Genomic DNA, 15,930 nt, shown 5'->3' with positions numbered 1-15,930 from the left:
GACTTGGTATTGGGGAATGAGCCAGGCCAGGTGATTGATGTTTCTGTGGGGGAGCATTTTGGGCTTCGTGACCATCATTCCTTAAGATTTTGGGCAGACATGGATAAGAGCAAGAGTGGCCCGCGGGTGAGGGTGCTTAATTGGGCGAGGGCCAATTACATCCAAATTAGACGGAAATTGGGGAATGTGGATTGGGAACAGCCTGATAGAAGTCTACACAATTGTGAGAGGCATAGACAGGGTGGATCGTCAGAGGCGTTTTCCAAGGATGTCAATTTCAAGGGGCTACAAGTTCAAGGTGAGAAGGGGAAAGTTTAAGGGACGTGTGCGGGCTGAGTGTTTCACACAGTGTTTCACACAGAGTGGTGGGTGCCTGGAACGCGCTGCCAGAGGATCTGGTGGAAGCAGCACATTAGCAACATTTAAGAGGCATCTGGTTGGAATAGGGAGGAAATAGAGGGATACGTCCAAGCGAGGGCAGAAGGTTTTTTTTTTTTAGTTAGGGCAAAAATAAAAATAATTGTCAAGTTGTATTTTAATAAATTTCCATCTGGGGATTGGGGGAGGGTTTAATCCCCCCCCCCCGACAAGAGTGAGACACGTGTATATAAAGCTGTGTGAGGCACGTGTATATACAGCCGTGTGAGACACGAGTATATACAGCCGTGTGAGACACGTATATATACAGCCGTGTGAGACACATATATATACAGCCGTGTGAGACACGTGTATATACAGCAGTGTGAGACACGTATATATACAGCCGTGTGAGACACGTGTATATACAGCCATGTGAGACACGTGTATATACAGCCGTGTGACACGTGTATATACAGCCGTGTGAGACACGTGTATATACAGCCGTGTGAGACACGTGTATATACAGCCGTGTGAGACACGTGTATATACAGCCGTGTGAGACACGTGTATATTTCAGCCGTGTGAGACACGTGTATATACAGCCGTGTGAGACAAGTGTATATACAGCCGTGTGAGACACGTGTATATACAGCCGTGAGAGACACGTGTATATACAGCCGTGAGAGACACGTGTATATACAGCCGTGTGAGACACGTGTACATACAGCCGTGTGAGACACGTGTATATACAGCCGTGTGATCTGCCACCCTTTGGATTAGTTTCTGGCTCTGCCGTCTGCCTTGCCTGTTTCTGCCCCTCTCACCCTCCTCTCCGCACCCCCGCCTCCCTCCCACTCCCCTTCCTCCCCCAACCCCCTCCCACTCCTCCCTTTATGTTTTTGTGGCGTGTCTGTGCCTCCCCCTCCACCCCCCACCTCTATTGGGCAGCTGGCTACGAACAAGTCTTACACAAGTGGAGACCCTCTTCCGACCCAAGGATGGTGAATTTTATCTTCTCCAGTTGGAGGAATTCCGACGGGTCATGAATCCCGACAGGGAGGGGATTTTGGCAGGGCTGATGTCATGTCCAAGGTATCAAGTGGAAGGGTGGCACTGAGTCCATAGGTGGCGATTTTCGGGGTGTCGCAGGATCCGGGAATCCAGGAGAAAGAGGCAGACGTTCTGGCCTTTGCTTCCCCGGTAGCCCGCAGGTGGATATTACTAGCATGGAGGGACACAAAGCCCCCGAAGTCGGAGACCTGGCTATCGGACATGGCTGGCTTCCTCTGTCTGGAGAAAATTAAGTTCGCCTTGAGAGGGTCACTGTTAGGGTTCACCCGGAGGTGGCAACCGTTCATTGACTTCGCAGAGAATTAATCGTCAGCAGAGGGTGGGAGGGTTAGGTTAGCGTAGATTAGGGGGTTAATTAATGGTGGGACCTGTGGGGGAGGGAGACGGTATTTGTACTATGTTTATATTTTTATGTACATTATTTATATTGCTGCTGTTACAATGCCAAAAAATACCTCAATAAAATGTTTATTAAAAAAAAAGAAATCCCGACAGGTCAGACAACCAGTCTGCAGCTTTGGGTGGTGTTGCCGATCGCCAGCCGAGCGATTAGGGAGGCAAAGGCGCGGGCATTGGCCGTCTTCCCCATGAAGAGTTCTGACTGGTCTGAGAACCCGAAAACCACTGCATTTGGGCACAGCTCCACTCTCCCCCCACAACCTTGGGTATTCCCTCAAAGAAGGTTGTCCAGAACCCGACAAGACTTGGGCAGGCCCAGAACACGTGGGCGTGGTTGGCCAGGCTGCCCTGGCACCGTTCATTTTGTCCTCCACCTCCGGGAAGAATCTGTTCATTCGGGTTCTGGTCAGTTGCGCTCTGTGTACCACCTTTAGCTGCATTAGTTGTGCATGTGGAGGTGGAGGTGGGGGGGGTTCCCGTTCAGTGCTTCAATCCAGAGTCCCCACCCTACTTCTTCCTCCCATTTTTCCATTTCTCATCTGGCGTGGAGAGAGCCTCCTCCACCAGTCGCCATACGGGCCTCCGCAGTTTCCCCTCTCTAAGTCACCCGAGTCCAACTGTGAGTATCCCGCCGTCCTTGGATATGTCGGCCGTTCCCGAGGAGGTTTGTGATCTGTATGTTTCCTTCGGGTCGTTGAAACCTCTCTGCCAGCTCTTCTAGTATCGCTAGTCTACCGTCCATGTAAAAGTCACTAACTGTCAACGTCCCAAAGCCCTGTCTCCAGGGTGCCGTTCATTGTGGCTGGCGTGAACCTGTGGCTGTTACAGACGGGGCCATGGTGAACATGCTGAAGTGTTGCCTTAGTTGGTTCAATGTCCGGAGTGTAGTTCCCACCACTGGGCTTTGAGTGTTTGGCTGGCGGTGATGGGAGTGCTGGCCACTCCCTCCCTCCCCCCTCTTCACTGGACTGTTAAGCCCTTTGACATTCCAGGCGATTGTCCGGATTGGGGGGGGGGGTCCTGTGTGTCCTTGTCTCCTCTCTCTCTCCCGCCACCACTACCACCACCACCACCACCACCACAAACACCTGCGGGAACAACCATACTTAGCTTGTGGCTGAGTCCCTGCACCCTGGGGTTTCCCTTTGTCCAGAGGCTACCCAACATGGCCGCAAACTGTGTGTACGCCGTGTGGCTGAGTCCCTGCACTCTGGGGTTTCCCTTTATTTGGGGACCCTCCAAAGTGGTTGTTTGCGGCACCATCTTGTTCCTTGTTGCCATGTGCAATCGGTGGTAGCCAGCCCAGAGCCCCCCCCCACCCAACCTGCTGTTCCCCCTCCCCTATCCCTATTGTTGCGCTCCCTGCTTCACCCCCTAACTACCCCTCCCCCTGTCACCAGGGTGGCAGATGTGTGCTCCCCCCTCACTCTTACCTCCTAGCACTAGCTTTCCCTCTAGTGTGGTGCCCCCCCCTCCTGTGGTCAGCCTAAGCCTCTCCTTCGCCCGCTATCTATCTTCTCCCTCTTCGTCCTCTTCACCCTCTCCTGCGCTCTGCTGCCTTCCCGTCCACCTTTATGGTTTAGCTCCCATATTCAGATCATGCGGTACAGTCCCACACAGTCTTTTTAATATTTAGTCCTTCAGGCTATCGGCCTCATCATCGACTCTGCTGCCGCCTCCCAGCCTGTGTTCTTGGAAGAATTTGTCCGCAGGGACAGTGCGGTTTGGCTGGGTTGAACTTCACCCTGCTTTAGTACAGGGTTCCTTTGCTCTATTAAGTTCCTCCTGGCGCTTGGCCAGGTCTGCCCCAATGATCTTGGTATATCCTGATCGAGTGTCCTCCCCAGTTGCAGAAGTTTGTCTGACAGGCCCAGCGCAGGGTTCTTTCCTGGTCTTGGTATCAGTGCAGCTTGCTGATTATGGCCCTCGCTGCTCGCTGGCCCTGGGCTTTGGCCAGAGTGACCGGTGAGCTTGGTGTATCTCTGACAGCTTAGGGAAGCTGTCTCTCCCCAGCAGATTTCCCAGTATCTGGGCCATGAAGTCTCTGGGGTCCCTGCCTCTGTTCCCTCCGACAGGCTTAATATAAACAGATTTTGGCACCGCGAGCAATTCTCCTGGTCTTCAATTTTTCCTTATAGGTTCCCCACTGGACACAAGTTTCCAGTCAGAAACACATCCCTCGACCATCCCCCTCTGCTTCCCGCCACTCAGCCTATTCTGGATCCAATTTGCCAAATTTCCTTGGATTCCATGGGCTCTTCCCTTCACTATCAATCTCCCATGTGGGACCTTATCAAGGGCCTTTCTGAAGTCCAAGTGACTACGTCAAATGCACTTCCCTCATCTACACAGTTCCCTCCCCCTTCCAGCACCAGTCAGCGAGCCCCCCCCACTCCATTACCAGTGAGTCAGTTACCCCTCTCCTCCCCAAATACCAGCGAGCCAGTAACCCTCTGAACCAGTACCAGCCAGCCACCGTATCTCCCCCCCCAGTACCAGCCAGTCCCCGTATCCAACCCCCCCCCCAGAACCAGTCAGCCAGTCCCCGTACCCCACCCACCCCAGTACCAGCCAGCCAGCCCCCGTGCCCACCCCCCCCCCAGTACCAGCCAGCCAGTCCCCATGTGTGTGTCCCCCCCCACCCCAGTACCAGCCAGCCAGTCCCCGTGCCCACCCCCCCCAGTACCAGCCAGCCAATTCCCATGACCCCGCACCCCCCCAGTACCAGCCAGTCCCCGTATCCACCCCCCCGTACCAGTCAACCAGTCCCCGTACCCCCCCACCCCAGTACCAGCCAGCCAGCCCCCGTGCCCACCCCTCCCAGTACCAGCCAGCCGGTCCCCATGTGTCCCCCCCCCTCCCCCCCTCCCCCAGTTCCAGCTAGCCAGTCACACCTTGCCCCCCAGGACCAGTCAGTGGGTTACTCACCTGGATTTCAGCTTCTGCCCATGCAGGGTGAGTAACCGCTGGGCCCAGGTCAGGTAGAACTCCAGGTGCCTCGAGGTCTCCAGAGCCGAGGCCACGAACTGCAGAAGCTTCTCCGTGTACAACAGGGGAAGGGTGGAGCACACAATGTCAACTGGAACAGAAAGAGATAGTGCGCTAAAGACCACGGCAGTGACTAACACACATTAACTGGAAGAGGCAGCAGAGAAGAGAGAGAGAGAGAGAGAGAGAGAGAGTCTGAATAGAGAGAGAGAGAGATGCAAAGAGAGAGGGAGACCGGGGTTTGATTCCAGCCTCGGGTAACTGTGTGGAGTCTGCACGTTCTCCCCGTGTCTGCGTGGGTTTCCTCCGGTTTCCTCCCACAGTCCAAAGATGTGCAGGTTAGGTGGATTGGCCATGATAAATTGCCCGTAGTGTCCAAAGGTTAGTTGGGGTTACAGGGTTACGGGGACAGGGCGGAGGTGAGGGTTTAAGTAGGGTGCTCTTTCAGGGGCCAGTGTAGACTCGACGAGCCGAATGCCCCCTTCTACACTGTAATTCTACGACTGTCTGAATTTAACACAGTTCCCCAGCTTTGGCCTCACCCATGCTCTGGGTGGATGAAATTGGAGTTCAGTCTTTCAGTAACAAATGCTAGCTTTCCACGTGCCTCTCAATCACACAACCTGCATGTTAACATTGTGTGATTCCTGTGACACCCAGATGCCTGAGAATGTAAACATGTCACAATCTGTCAGCAGTTTAACGATTTCCTGCTCCTTGCCTTCCTGCCGAGGGGGTGACTACACACACGATCACAATACAGTCCAGTAGCCACACTGTTCATCACTCATCAAAACTGGCAATATCCATCCGCAGCCTGTGTCCTCCACATGACTTAGTCCCCGACTAGGCAACTCTCGCGGAGTATCCGCCCTCCCACAACATCACTCCCTCAGTATCCGCCCTCCCACAGATACGTCACTCCCTCAGTATCCGCCCTCCCACAACAACATCACTCCCTCAGTATCCGCCCTCCCACAGATACGTCACTCCCTCAGTATCCGCCCTCCCACAACATCACTCCCTCAGTATCCGCCCTCCCACAACATCACTCCCTCAGTATCCGCCCTCCCACAGATACATCACTCCCTCAGTATCCGCCCTCCCACAACAACATCACTCCCTCAGTATCCGCCCTCCCACAGATACGTCACTCCCTCAGTATCCGCCCTCCCACAACGTCACTCCCTCAGTATCCGCCCTCCCACAACAACACTCCCTCAGTATCCGCCCTCCCACAACGTCACTCCCTCAGTACCCACCCTCAGTGCTGACCCGTCACAAATACATCACTCCCTCAGCACTGACCCTCCAACATCATCTTCAGCTGCTTCATCAATGACCTTCCCTCCATCATAAGGTCAGAGGTGGGGATGTTTCCTGATAACTGTACAATGTTCAGCACCATTCGCGACTCCCCAGATACTGACGCAGTCCATGTCCAAATGCAGCAAGACCCGGACAATATCCAGGCTCGGGGTTGACAAGTGGCAACTTACATTCACACCACAGAAGTGCCCGGCAATGACCATCTCCTACAAGAGGGCATCTAACCATCGCCTCTTGACATTCAATGGTATTCCCATCGCTGAATCCCCCACAATCAACATCCTGGGGGTTACCATTGATCAGAAACTGAACTGGACCCAGCCACATTAATACTGTGGCTACCAGGGCAGGTCAAAGGTTAGGAATCCTGCGGAGAGTAACTCACCCCCTGACCCCCCCAAAGCCTGTCCACCATCTACAAGGCACAAGTCAGGAGTGTGATGGAATACTCTCCACTTGCCTGGATGAACAGCTCCAACACCCAAGCAACTCGACACCATCCAGGACAAAGCAGCATAGCTTGATTGCTCCTCCTTCCACAAACAATCACCCAACAGTATCAGCCGTGTGTACCATCTACAAGATGCACTGCAGGAACTCACCAAGGCTCCTCAGGCGCCACGTTCCAAACCCACGACCACTGCCATCTAGAAGGACAAGAGCAGCAGATACCTGGGAATCCCACCACCTGGAGGTTCCCGTCCAAGTCACTCACTACCCTGACTGGGAAATATATCGCCGTTCCTTCACTGTCACTGGGGCAACATCCTGGAACTCCCTCCCGAACAGCATGGTGGGTGTACTTACACCTGAGGGACTGCAGAGGTTCCAAGAAGGCAGCTCACCACCACCTTCTGAGGGGCAACTAGGGATGAGCAATAAATGCTGGTATCACCAGCCACGCACACATTCCATTAATGAAGTTAAAATAAACAGTGCGGCGCTCCCTCAGTACTGACCCTCTGGCAGTGCAGCACCCCCTCAGTACTGACCCTCTGACAGTGCGGCACTCCCTCGGTACTGACCCTCTGACAGTGCGGCACTCCCTCAGTACTGACCCTCTAACAGTGCGGCACTCCCTCAGTACTGACCCTCTGACAGTGCGGCACTCCCTCAGTACTGACCCTCTGACAGTGCGGCACCCCCTCAGTACTGACCCTCTGACAGAGCAGCACTCCCTCATTACTGACCCTCTGACAGTGCGGCACTCCCTCAGTACTGACCCTCTGACAGTGCGGCACTCCCTCAGTACTGACCCTCTGACAGTGCAGCACTCCCTCAGTACTGACCCTCTGACATAGCAGCACTCCCTCATTACTGACCCTGACAGTGCGGCACTCCCTCAATACTGACCCTCTGACAGTGCGGCACTCCCTCAGCACTGACCCTCTGCCAGTGCGGCACTCCCTCAGTACTGACCCTCTAACAGTGCGGCACTCCCTCAGTACTGACCCTCTGACAGTGCGGCACTCCCTCAGTACTGACCCTCTGACAGTGCGGCACCCCCTCAGTACTGACCCTCTGACAGAGCAGCACTCCCTCATTACTGACCCTCTGACAGTGCGGCACTCCCTCAGTACTGACCCTCTGACAGTGCGGCACTCCCTCAGTACTGACCCTCTGACAGTGCAGCACTCCCTCAGTACTGACCCTCTGACATAGCAGCACTCCCTCATTACTGACCCTGACAGTGCGGCACTCCCTCAATACTGACCCTCTGACAGTGCGGCACTCCCTCAGCACTGACCCTCTGCCAGTGCAGCACTCCCTCAGTGCTGACCCTCTGACAGTGCAGCGCTCCCTCAGTACTGACCCTCTGACAGTGCGGCACTCCCTCAGTACTGACCCTCTGACAGTGCAGCACTCCCTCAGTACTGACCCTCTGACAGTGCAGCACACCCTTAGTACTGACCCTCTGACAGTGCAGCTCTCCCTCAGTACTGCTCTCGCAGTTCCCGCTGTATCTGTTTCCATAGTGTCATTTGGTCATAGACGTCTGCAGCACAGAAAAGGCCCTCAGGCCCATCAATTCTGTGCCAGTCGAAAACAGCTACCGTACTATTCTTAACTCGCTTTGCAGCACTTGGCCTGGCCGATCCCAGGTACTTGTCGAAATATGTCTCATGTCTCTGAAGTGGGTTCTGACTGCACAATTTTGTGAACGAGACAGATAGAGTTACAGGCAAGCCATTGCGGGCTAGCAGGGACATTGCACTTCCCCCCTCGTATTCCCAAAACTTAGTAAGTTCCTTGGCAGAATTAGGGACACAACTAATAATAATAATCTTTATTAGTGTCACAAGTAGGCTTACATCAACACTGCAGTGAAGTTACTGTGAAAAGCCCCTCGTTGCCACATTCCGGCACCTGTTTGGGTACAAAGAACAATACAGCACAGGAACAGGCCCTTCGGCCCTCCAAGCCTGCGCCGATCACTAGCCGCATCTAGACCAACCGCTTGTATCCTTCTATACCCTGTCTGTTCATGTGCCTATCCAGATAGGTTTTAAAGGTCACTAATGTATCTGCCTCAAAAGGGCTGGTTTAGCACAGGGCTAAATCGCTGGCTTTGAAAGCAGACCAAGGCAGGCCAGCAGCACGGTTCAATTCCCGTACCAGCCTCCCCGAACAGGCACCGGAATGTGGTGACTAGGGGCTTTTCACAGTAACTTCATTTGAAGCCTACTTGTGACAATAAGCGATTTTCATTTCATTTCAACCACCTCACTGGGCCGTGCATTCCAGGCCACTACCACTCTTCTGTGTAAAAAAACTTCCCCCGAACATCTCCACTGAACCTTTCCCCCCTCACCTTGAACTTGTGCCCCCTTGTCATTGTCATTTCTGCCCTGGGAAAAAGTGTCCAACTGTTCACCCTATCTATACCGCTAATAATTTTATAAACTTCTATCAGGTCGCCCCCCAGCCTCCGTCTCTCTCGGGAGAACAATCCCAGTTTATTCAATCTCTCCTCATAGCTAATACCCTCCATACCAGGCAACATCCTGGTAAACCTTTTCTGTACTCTCTCCAAAGCCTCCACGTCCTTCTGGTAGTGCGGTGACCAGAATTGGACACAGTATTCCAAATGTGGCCTAACCAACGTTCTATATAACTGGAACATAACTTGGGAGCTTTTATACTCGATACCCCATACTGTGAAGGCAAGCATGCCGTATGCTTTCTCTACCACCATTTCCACCTGTGCTGCCACTTTTAAGGATCTGTGGACCTGCAAGCCCAGATCTCTCTGTGTCTCTCTGCTCCTGATGGTTCTGACATTTATTTTATAGCTCCCCCTGAATTGGATCTACCAAAATGCATCACCTCGCATTTGTCCGGGTTAAATTCCATCTGCCATTTCCCTGCCCGATTTTGCAGCCGATCTATATCCTGTTGCATTCTCTGACAATCTTCATCACTATCCACAACTCCTGCAATCTTAGTATCATCCACAAACTTGCTAATCAGACCCGCTACGTTTTCTTCCAAGTCATTTGTATATATTACAAAGAGCAGAGGTCCCAGTACTGATCCCTACGGAACTAGTTACAGACCTCCATTCGGAAAAACACCCTTCCACTGCTGCCCTCTGTCTTCTATGGCCAAGCCAGTTCTGGATCCATCCAGTTAGTTCACCCCTGACCCCATGTGATTTAAGCTTTTGCACCAGCCTGCCGTGAGTGACCTTATCAAATGCTTTACTAAAGTCCATGTGGACAACATCCGCAGCCCTTCCCTTGTCAATTATTTTTGTCACCTCCTCAAAAAATTCAATTAAATTAGTGAGACATGACCTCCCTCGTACAAAACCATGCTGTCTGTCGCTAATAAGACCATTCACTTCCAAATGTGCAGAGATCCTATCTCTGAGAATCTTTTCCAACAATTTCACTATCACGGACGTCAAGCTCACTGGCCTATAATTACCCGGATTATCCTTGCAACCCTTCTTAAATAACGGTACAACATTGTCTATCCTTCAAAGAACAACAAAGAACAAAGAAATGTACAGCACAGGAACAGGCCCTTCGGCCCTCCAAGCCCGCGCCGACCATACTGCCCGACTAAACTACAATCTTCTACACTTCCTGGGTCCGTATCCTTCTATTCCCATCCTATTCATATATTTGTCAAGATGCCCCTTAAATGTCCCTATCGTCCCTGCTTCCACTACCTCCTCCGGTAGCGAGTTCCAGGCACCCACTACCCTCTGCGTAAAAAACTTGCCTCGTACATCTACTCTAAACCTTGCCCCTCTCACCTTAAACCTATGCCCCCTAGTAATTGACCCCTCTACCCTGGGGAAAAGCCTCTGACTATCCACTCTGTCTATGCCCCTCATAATTTTGTAGACCTCTATCAGGTCGCCCCTCAACCTCCTTCGTTCCAGAGAGAACAAACCGAGTTTATTCAATCGCTCCTCATAGCTTATGCCCTCCATACCAGGCAACATTCTGGTAAATCTCTTCTGCACCCTCTCTAAAGCCTCCACATCCTTCTGGTAGTGTGGCGACCAGAATTGAACACTATACTCCAAGTGTGAACCTCTGGGATCTCACCTGTGGCCAATGAGGACACAAAGATTTTGGTTACAGGCCCAGCGATTTCATGTCTTGTCTCGCTCATTAATCTGGGATCGATGCCATCTGGCCCTGGGGATGTGTCTACCTTAATGCTTTTTAACACACCTAACACTTCCTCCCTCGTAATAACGACCTGTTCTAAAGTGTTTACACATCCCTCTGAGATACCACCAATCAACATGTCCCTCTCCTTTGTGAATACCGATGCAAAATACTCATTCAGGATCTCATCTACTTCCTCTGGTTCTACACATAATTTCCCTCCTTTGTCCTTGAGTGGACCAACTCTTTCTCGAGCTATCCTCTTGTTCCTAATATACGTATAAGATGCCTTGGGATTCTCCTTAATCTTGTCTGCCAAGGACATTTCGTGATCCCTCTTTGCCTTCCTAACTCCCAGCTTGAGCTCTTTTCTACTTTTCTTGTATTCCTCAAGTGCTTCATCGGTTTTCAGTTGCCTGTACCTCACATATGCATCTTTTTTCTTTTTGACAAGATTCTCAATTTCCCTGGTCATCCACGTTTCCTGAATCCTGCCTTTCTTGTCCTTCCTTTTTACCGGCACGTGCCTATCCTGCACTCCCACCAACTGCTCCTTAAAAGACTCCCACATGCCCAATGTGGATTTACCCTCAAACAGCCTCTCCCAAACAACAGCCTCCAAATCCTGCCTAATCTGGTTGTAGTGAGCCTTCCCCCAATTTAGCACCTTAACCCCAGGACAACACTCGTCCTGTTCCACGAGTATCCAAAAGCTTACAGAATTGTGGTCACTGTTCGCCACATGTTCTCTCACTGCAACTTTGATGACCTGGCCGGGCTCGGTCCCTAATACTAGGTCCAGTATAGCCCCCTCTCTAGGCGGACTATCCATATATTGTTCCAAAAAACGTTCTTTGACACATTTAACAAATTCCTCACCATCCAGACCTCTAGCCCCAAGGGATTTCCAGTCAATATGAGGAAAATTAAAGTCTCCCACTACAACAACCCTATTATTTCTACATCTATCCAGAATCTTCTTACATATCTGTTCTTCAACTTCCCGTGGGCTGTTGAGAGGCCTGTAGTACACCCCCATCATAGTGACTGTTTCTGAGTTCTACCCAGTGCCTCGTTACTTGATTCTTCCATGGTGTCCTCCCTCTGTACAGCTGTAATATGTTCTCCAACCAGTATTGCAACTCCCCCACCTCCCTTACCTTCCTCCCTGTCTCGCCTAAAATACCGATATCCTGGAATATTTAGTTAGCGGTCCTGTCCCTTTTTTAACCAAGTCTCCATTACAGCAACCACATCCAAGTTCCGAGCATGAATCAAGCCTTTAAGTTCACTGAGGAAGATTTCAGAATGTCCAATTCACCTAACAAGCATGTCCTTTCGGGACTTGTGGGAGGAAACCGGAGCACCCGGAGGAAACCCACGCAGACACAGAGAGAACGTGCAGACTCCGCACAGACAGTGATGCAATCCGGGAAGCAAACGTGCTAACCACCGTGTCACCCTAACTTCAAAATCCTGTAAGCAGTGACGGGTCAGTAAGGACAGCTTTTGGCACCCAACAGGGTCAGAGTGAGCGACTTCGTTTTGGTGTCAGTGGAGCTGACCGAAGGTGGTTTCATACTCACTTTCCTCATGAGGAACACTCTCCAGCACTTCCAGAGTCAGTTTGTCTTCGTTTAAACGGAATGCCATCATAATGGCAGTTGTGAATTCCTTCTGGCGCAGAACATGACGTACACTGCTCGGAGTGACGTCCTCATCCAGATCGAATGGGTCAAACACTACAGAACCATCCAGCGAGAAGATTAGGAGACCCTCGGTGCTTGTGGCTGCCCAGCTCCGGCCTGTAGGGGAACAGAGGGAGCTTTACTCTGTATCTAACCCCATCTGTCCCTGCCCTGGGAGTGTTTGATGGGGACAGTGTAGAGGGAGCTTTACTCTGTATCTAACCCCATCTGTCCCTGCCCTGGGAGTGTTTGATGGGGACAGTGTAGAGGGAGCTTTGCTCTGTATCTAACCCCGTGCTGTACCTGTCCTGGGAGTATTTGATGGGGGCAGTGTAGAGGGAGCTTTACTCTGTATCTAACCCCGTGCTGTACCTGTCCTGGGAGTGTTTGATCGGGACAGTGTGGAGGGAGCTTTACTCTGTATCTAACCCCGAGCTGTACCTGTCCTGGGAGTGTTTGATGGGGACAGTGTAGAGGGAGCTTTACTCTGTATCTAACCCCGTGCTGTACCAGTCCTGGGAGTGTTTGATGGGGACAGTGTAGAGGGAGCTTTACTCTGTATCTAACCCCGTGCTGTACCTGTCCTGGGAGTGTTTGATGGGGACAGTGTAGAGGGAGCTTTACTCTGTATCTAACCCCGTGCTGTACCTGCCCTGGGAGTGTTTGATGGGGACAGTGTAGAGGGAGCTTTACTCTGTATCTAACCCCGTGCTGTACCTGCCCTGGGAGTGTTTGATGGGGACAGTGTAGAGGGAGCTTTACTCTGTATCTAACCCCGTGCTGTACCTGTCCTGGGAGTGTTTGATGGGGACAGTGTAGAGGGAGCTTTACTCTGTATCTAACCCCGTGCTGTACCTGTCCTGGGAGTGTTTGATGGGGGACAGTGCAGAGGGAGCTTTACTCTGTATCTAACCCCGTGCTGTACCTGTCCTGGGAGTGTTTGATGGGGACAGTGTAGAGGGAGCTTTACTCTGTATCTAACCCCGTGCTGTACCTGTCCTGGGAGTGTTTGGTGGGGACAGTGTAGAGGGAGCTTTACTCTGTATCTAACCCCGTGCTGTACCTGTCCTGGGAGTGTTTGATGGCAGCAGTGTAGAGGGAGCTTTACTCTGTATCTAACCCCACGCTGTACCTGTCCTGAGAGTGTTTGATGGGGGACAGTGCAGAGGGAGCTTTACTCTGTATCTAACCCCATCTGTCCCTGTCCTGGGAGTGTTTGATGGGGGACAGTGCAGAGGGAGCTTTACTCTGTATCTAACCCCGTGCTATACCTGTCCTGGGAGGTTTTTTAAAAAAAAACATTTTATTAAAGCATTTATAATTTTATAATAACAGTACAAATACAAACATAATCATAGTGCAAAGACCGCCTCCCTCCCTCACACGTCCCACCTCCTCTACACAACAATTTAAACCCCCACCCCTGCTGATGGTTAGTTTTCTCCAATGAAGTTGACAAACGGCTGCCACCTCCGGATGAAGCCTAGAATCGATCCTCTTAAGGCAAACTTTATTTTCCCCAGTCTGAGAAAGCCAGCCATGTCACTGAGCCAGATCTCTGAACTCGGGGGCTTCGAGTCACTCCATGCTCACAATATCCGTCTCCGAGCTACCAAGGAGGCAAAGGCCAAGACGTCAGCCTCTCACCCCCTGGACTCCCGGATATTCCGACACTCCGAAAATCGCCACCTCTGGACTCGGCATCACTCTTGTTTTTAACACTGTGAACATGACATCTGTAAATCCCTGCCAGAATCCCCCAAGCTTCGGACATGCCCAAAACATATGGACATGGTTCGCTGGCCCTCCCGCACATCTCGCACACCTGTCCCCCACCCCAAAAAACTTGCTCATCCAGACCACCGTCATGTGTGCCCGGTGGACAACCTTAAACTGAATCAGGCTGAGCCTGGCACATGATGAGGATGTGTTGACTCTGCTTAACGCACCCACCCAAAGACCTGCCTCTATCTTTCCCCTCAGCTCGTCTTCCCATTTGCCCTTTCGCTCCTCTGTCTGCGTTTCCTCCCACTCCATGAGTTCTTTAGAAATATCCGAAACCTTCCCCTCTCCCACCCCCGTCCTGGAAACTACCCTGTGCTGTCTCCCCCATGGCAGTAGGAGCAGAAAGGTCGGAACCTGCCTTCGCAGAAAATCCCGTACCTGCAGATATCTGAATCCATTCCTGCTGCAGTTCAAATTTCTCCTCAAAATCCTTCAAAGAGAGGAAGCTGCCATCTATAAATAGATCCCCCATCCTCTCAATCCCTGCTCTCTGCCATCTCCGAATCCCCCGTCCAGCCTTCCCGGTACAAACCGATGGTTACTGCAAATCGGGGTCCAGACTGATGCTCCCTCCACAGCCCCCAGATTCTCAGGGCCGCCACCACCACCGAGCTTGTGGCGTACCGGGCCGGCGTGAACGGCAGAGGTTGCATTACCAATGCCCCCAAACTTGTCCCCCACCCCCACTATCCACTTCCTAATCATGGCTATATTTGCTGCCCAGTAATAGTTGCTAAAGTTCGGCAGCGACAACCCACCCTCCCCCCGGCCACGCTCCAGCCACACTTCCTTCACTCGTGGGATTTTGCCCGCCCACACAAAACCCCAAATCACCTTGTTTACCCGTTTAAAAAAGGCCCTTGGGATAAAGAAGGGGAGGCACTGAAAAACAAACAGAAACCTCGGGAGGACCGTCATTTTCACGGTCTGTACTCTCCCTGCCAGTGACAGCGGGAGCATGTCCCACCTTTGAAAGTCCTCCTTCATCTGTTGTACTATCCCGGTCAAATTTAGTTTATGTAACAGCTACCAGTCCCGTGCCACCTGGATTCCTAAATAACAAAATATCCCTCCCACCACTCTGAACGGCAGCTCTCCAATCTGTCCTGGGAGTTTTTGATGGGGACAGTGTAGAGGGAGCTTTACTCTGTATCTAACCCCGTGCTGTACCTGTCCTGGGAGTGTTTGATGGGGACAGTGTAGAGGGAGCTTTACTCTGTATCTAACCCCGTGCTGTACCTGTCCTGGGAATGTTTGATGGGCATTGGAAATATGTTATTTTTTGGACTGGAGGAAGCTGTAAAGCCCCAAGTGGCTGTGTTTGGACAAGCACATTATGGCTTTGACCTTGGGTATACAGGGCACAATGTCAGCATATGCAGGTGTTGCAAAACGTGGAAACATTGAGATGGTGAGGATAGTGATAGACTTCAAGTGGATGTAGACGGGCTGATCCATTTGTCAAACATGTGGCCAGTGAACTTTGCTGCACAGACAGGTGCAGTGATACGCTTTGTTGGAAGAACACGGAGAGAGGAACATTTGAAAGAGAGTGCAGGGGAGGAGCGTCGGGGCTCTCTGTGCACAAATCTTTGAAGGCAACAGGACAGGTTGAGAAAGTGGTGAAAAAGGCACAAAGTAGCCTGGGCTTTATTAATAGGGACAGAGAGCACAAGAGCAAG

The 15,930-nt window shown here is 51.8% G+C and overlaps 2 protein-coding genes across 3 annotated transcripts in view; one reads left to right on the top strand and one right to left on the bottom strand.

The window, feature by feature from the left end:
* The window catches only part of LOC140427619 (ribosomal RNA processing protein 1 homolog B-like), a 944,136-nt gene that overhangs the window by 133,530 nt on the left and 794,676 nt on the right, over positions 1-15,930 (top strand). The window lies entirely within an intron of this gene.
* Positions 1-15,930, bottom strand: part of pwp2h (PWP2 small subunit processome component) — a 78,560-nt gene that overhangs the window by 8,722 nt on the left and 53,908 nt on the right. For both annotated transcript variants that reach the window (XM_072513028.1, XM_072513029.1), the window contains exons 18-19: positions 12,362-12,580; positions 4,759-4,909 (exon numbers count right to left, since the gene is read on the bottom strand). In XM_072513028.1, the coding sequence (XP_072369129.1) occupies positions 4,759-4,909; positions 12,362-12,580 (370 nt within the window). The remainder of the gene's footprint in view (positions 1-4,758; positions 4,910-12,361; positions 12,581-15,930) is intronic.

Source organism: Scyliorhinus torazame, chromosome 8, assembly GCF_047496885.1.
Source record: "Scyliorhinus torazame isolate Kashiwa2021f chromosome 8, sScyTor2.1, whole genome shotgun sequence".
In the NCBI taxonomy this organism is placed as follows: Eukaryota; Metazoa; Chordata; class Chondrichthyes; order Carcharhiniformes; family Scyliorhinidae; genus Scyliorhinus; species Scyliorhinus torazame.
Note: the sequence above shows the minus strand (reverse complement) of the source record. Positions and strands in the feature narration are given on the sequence as shown.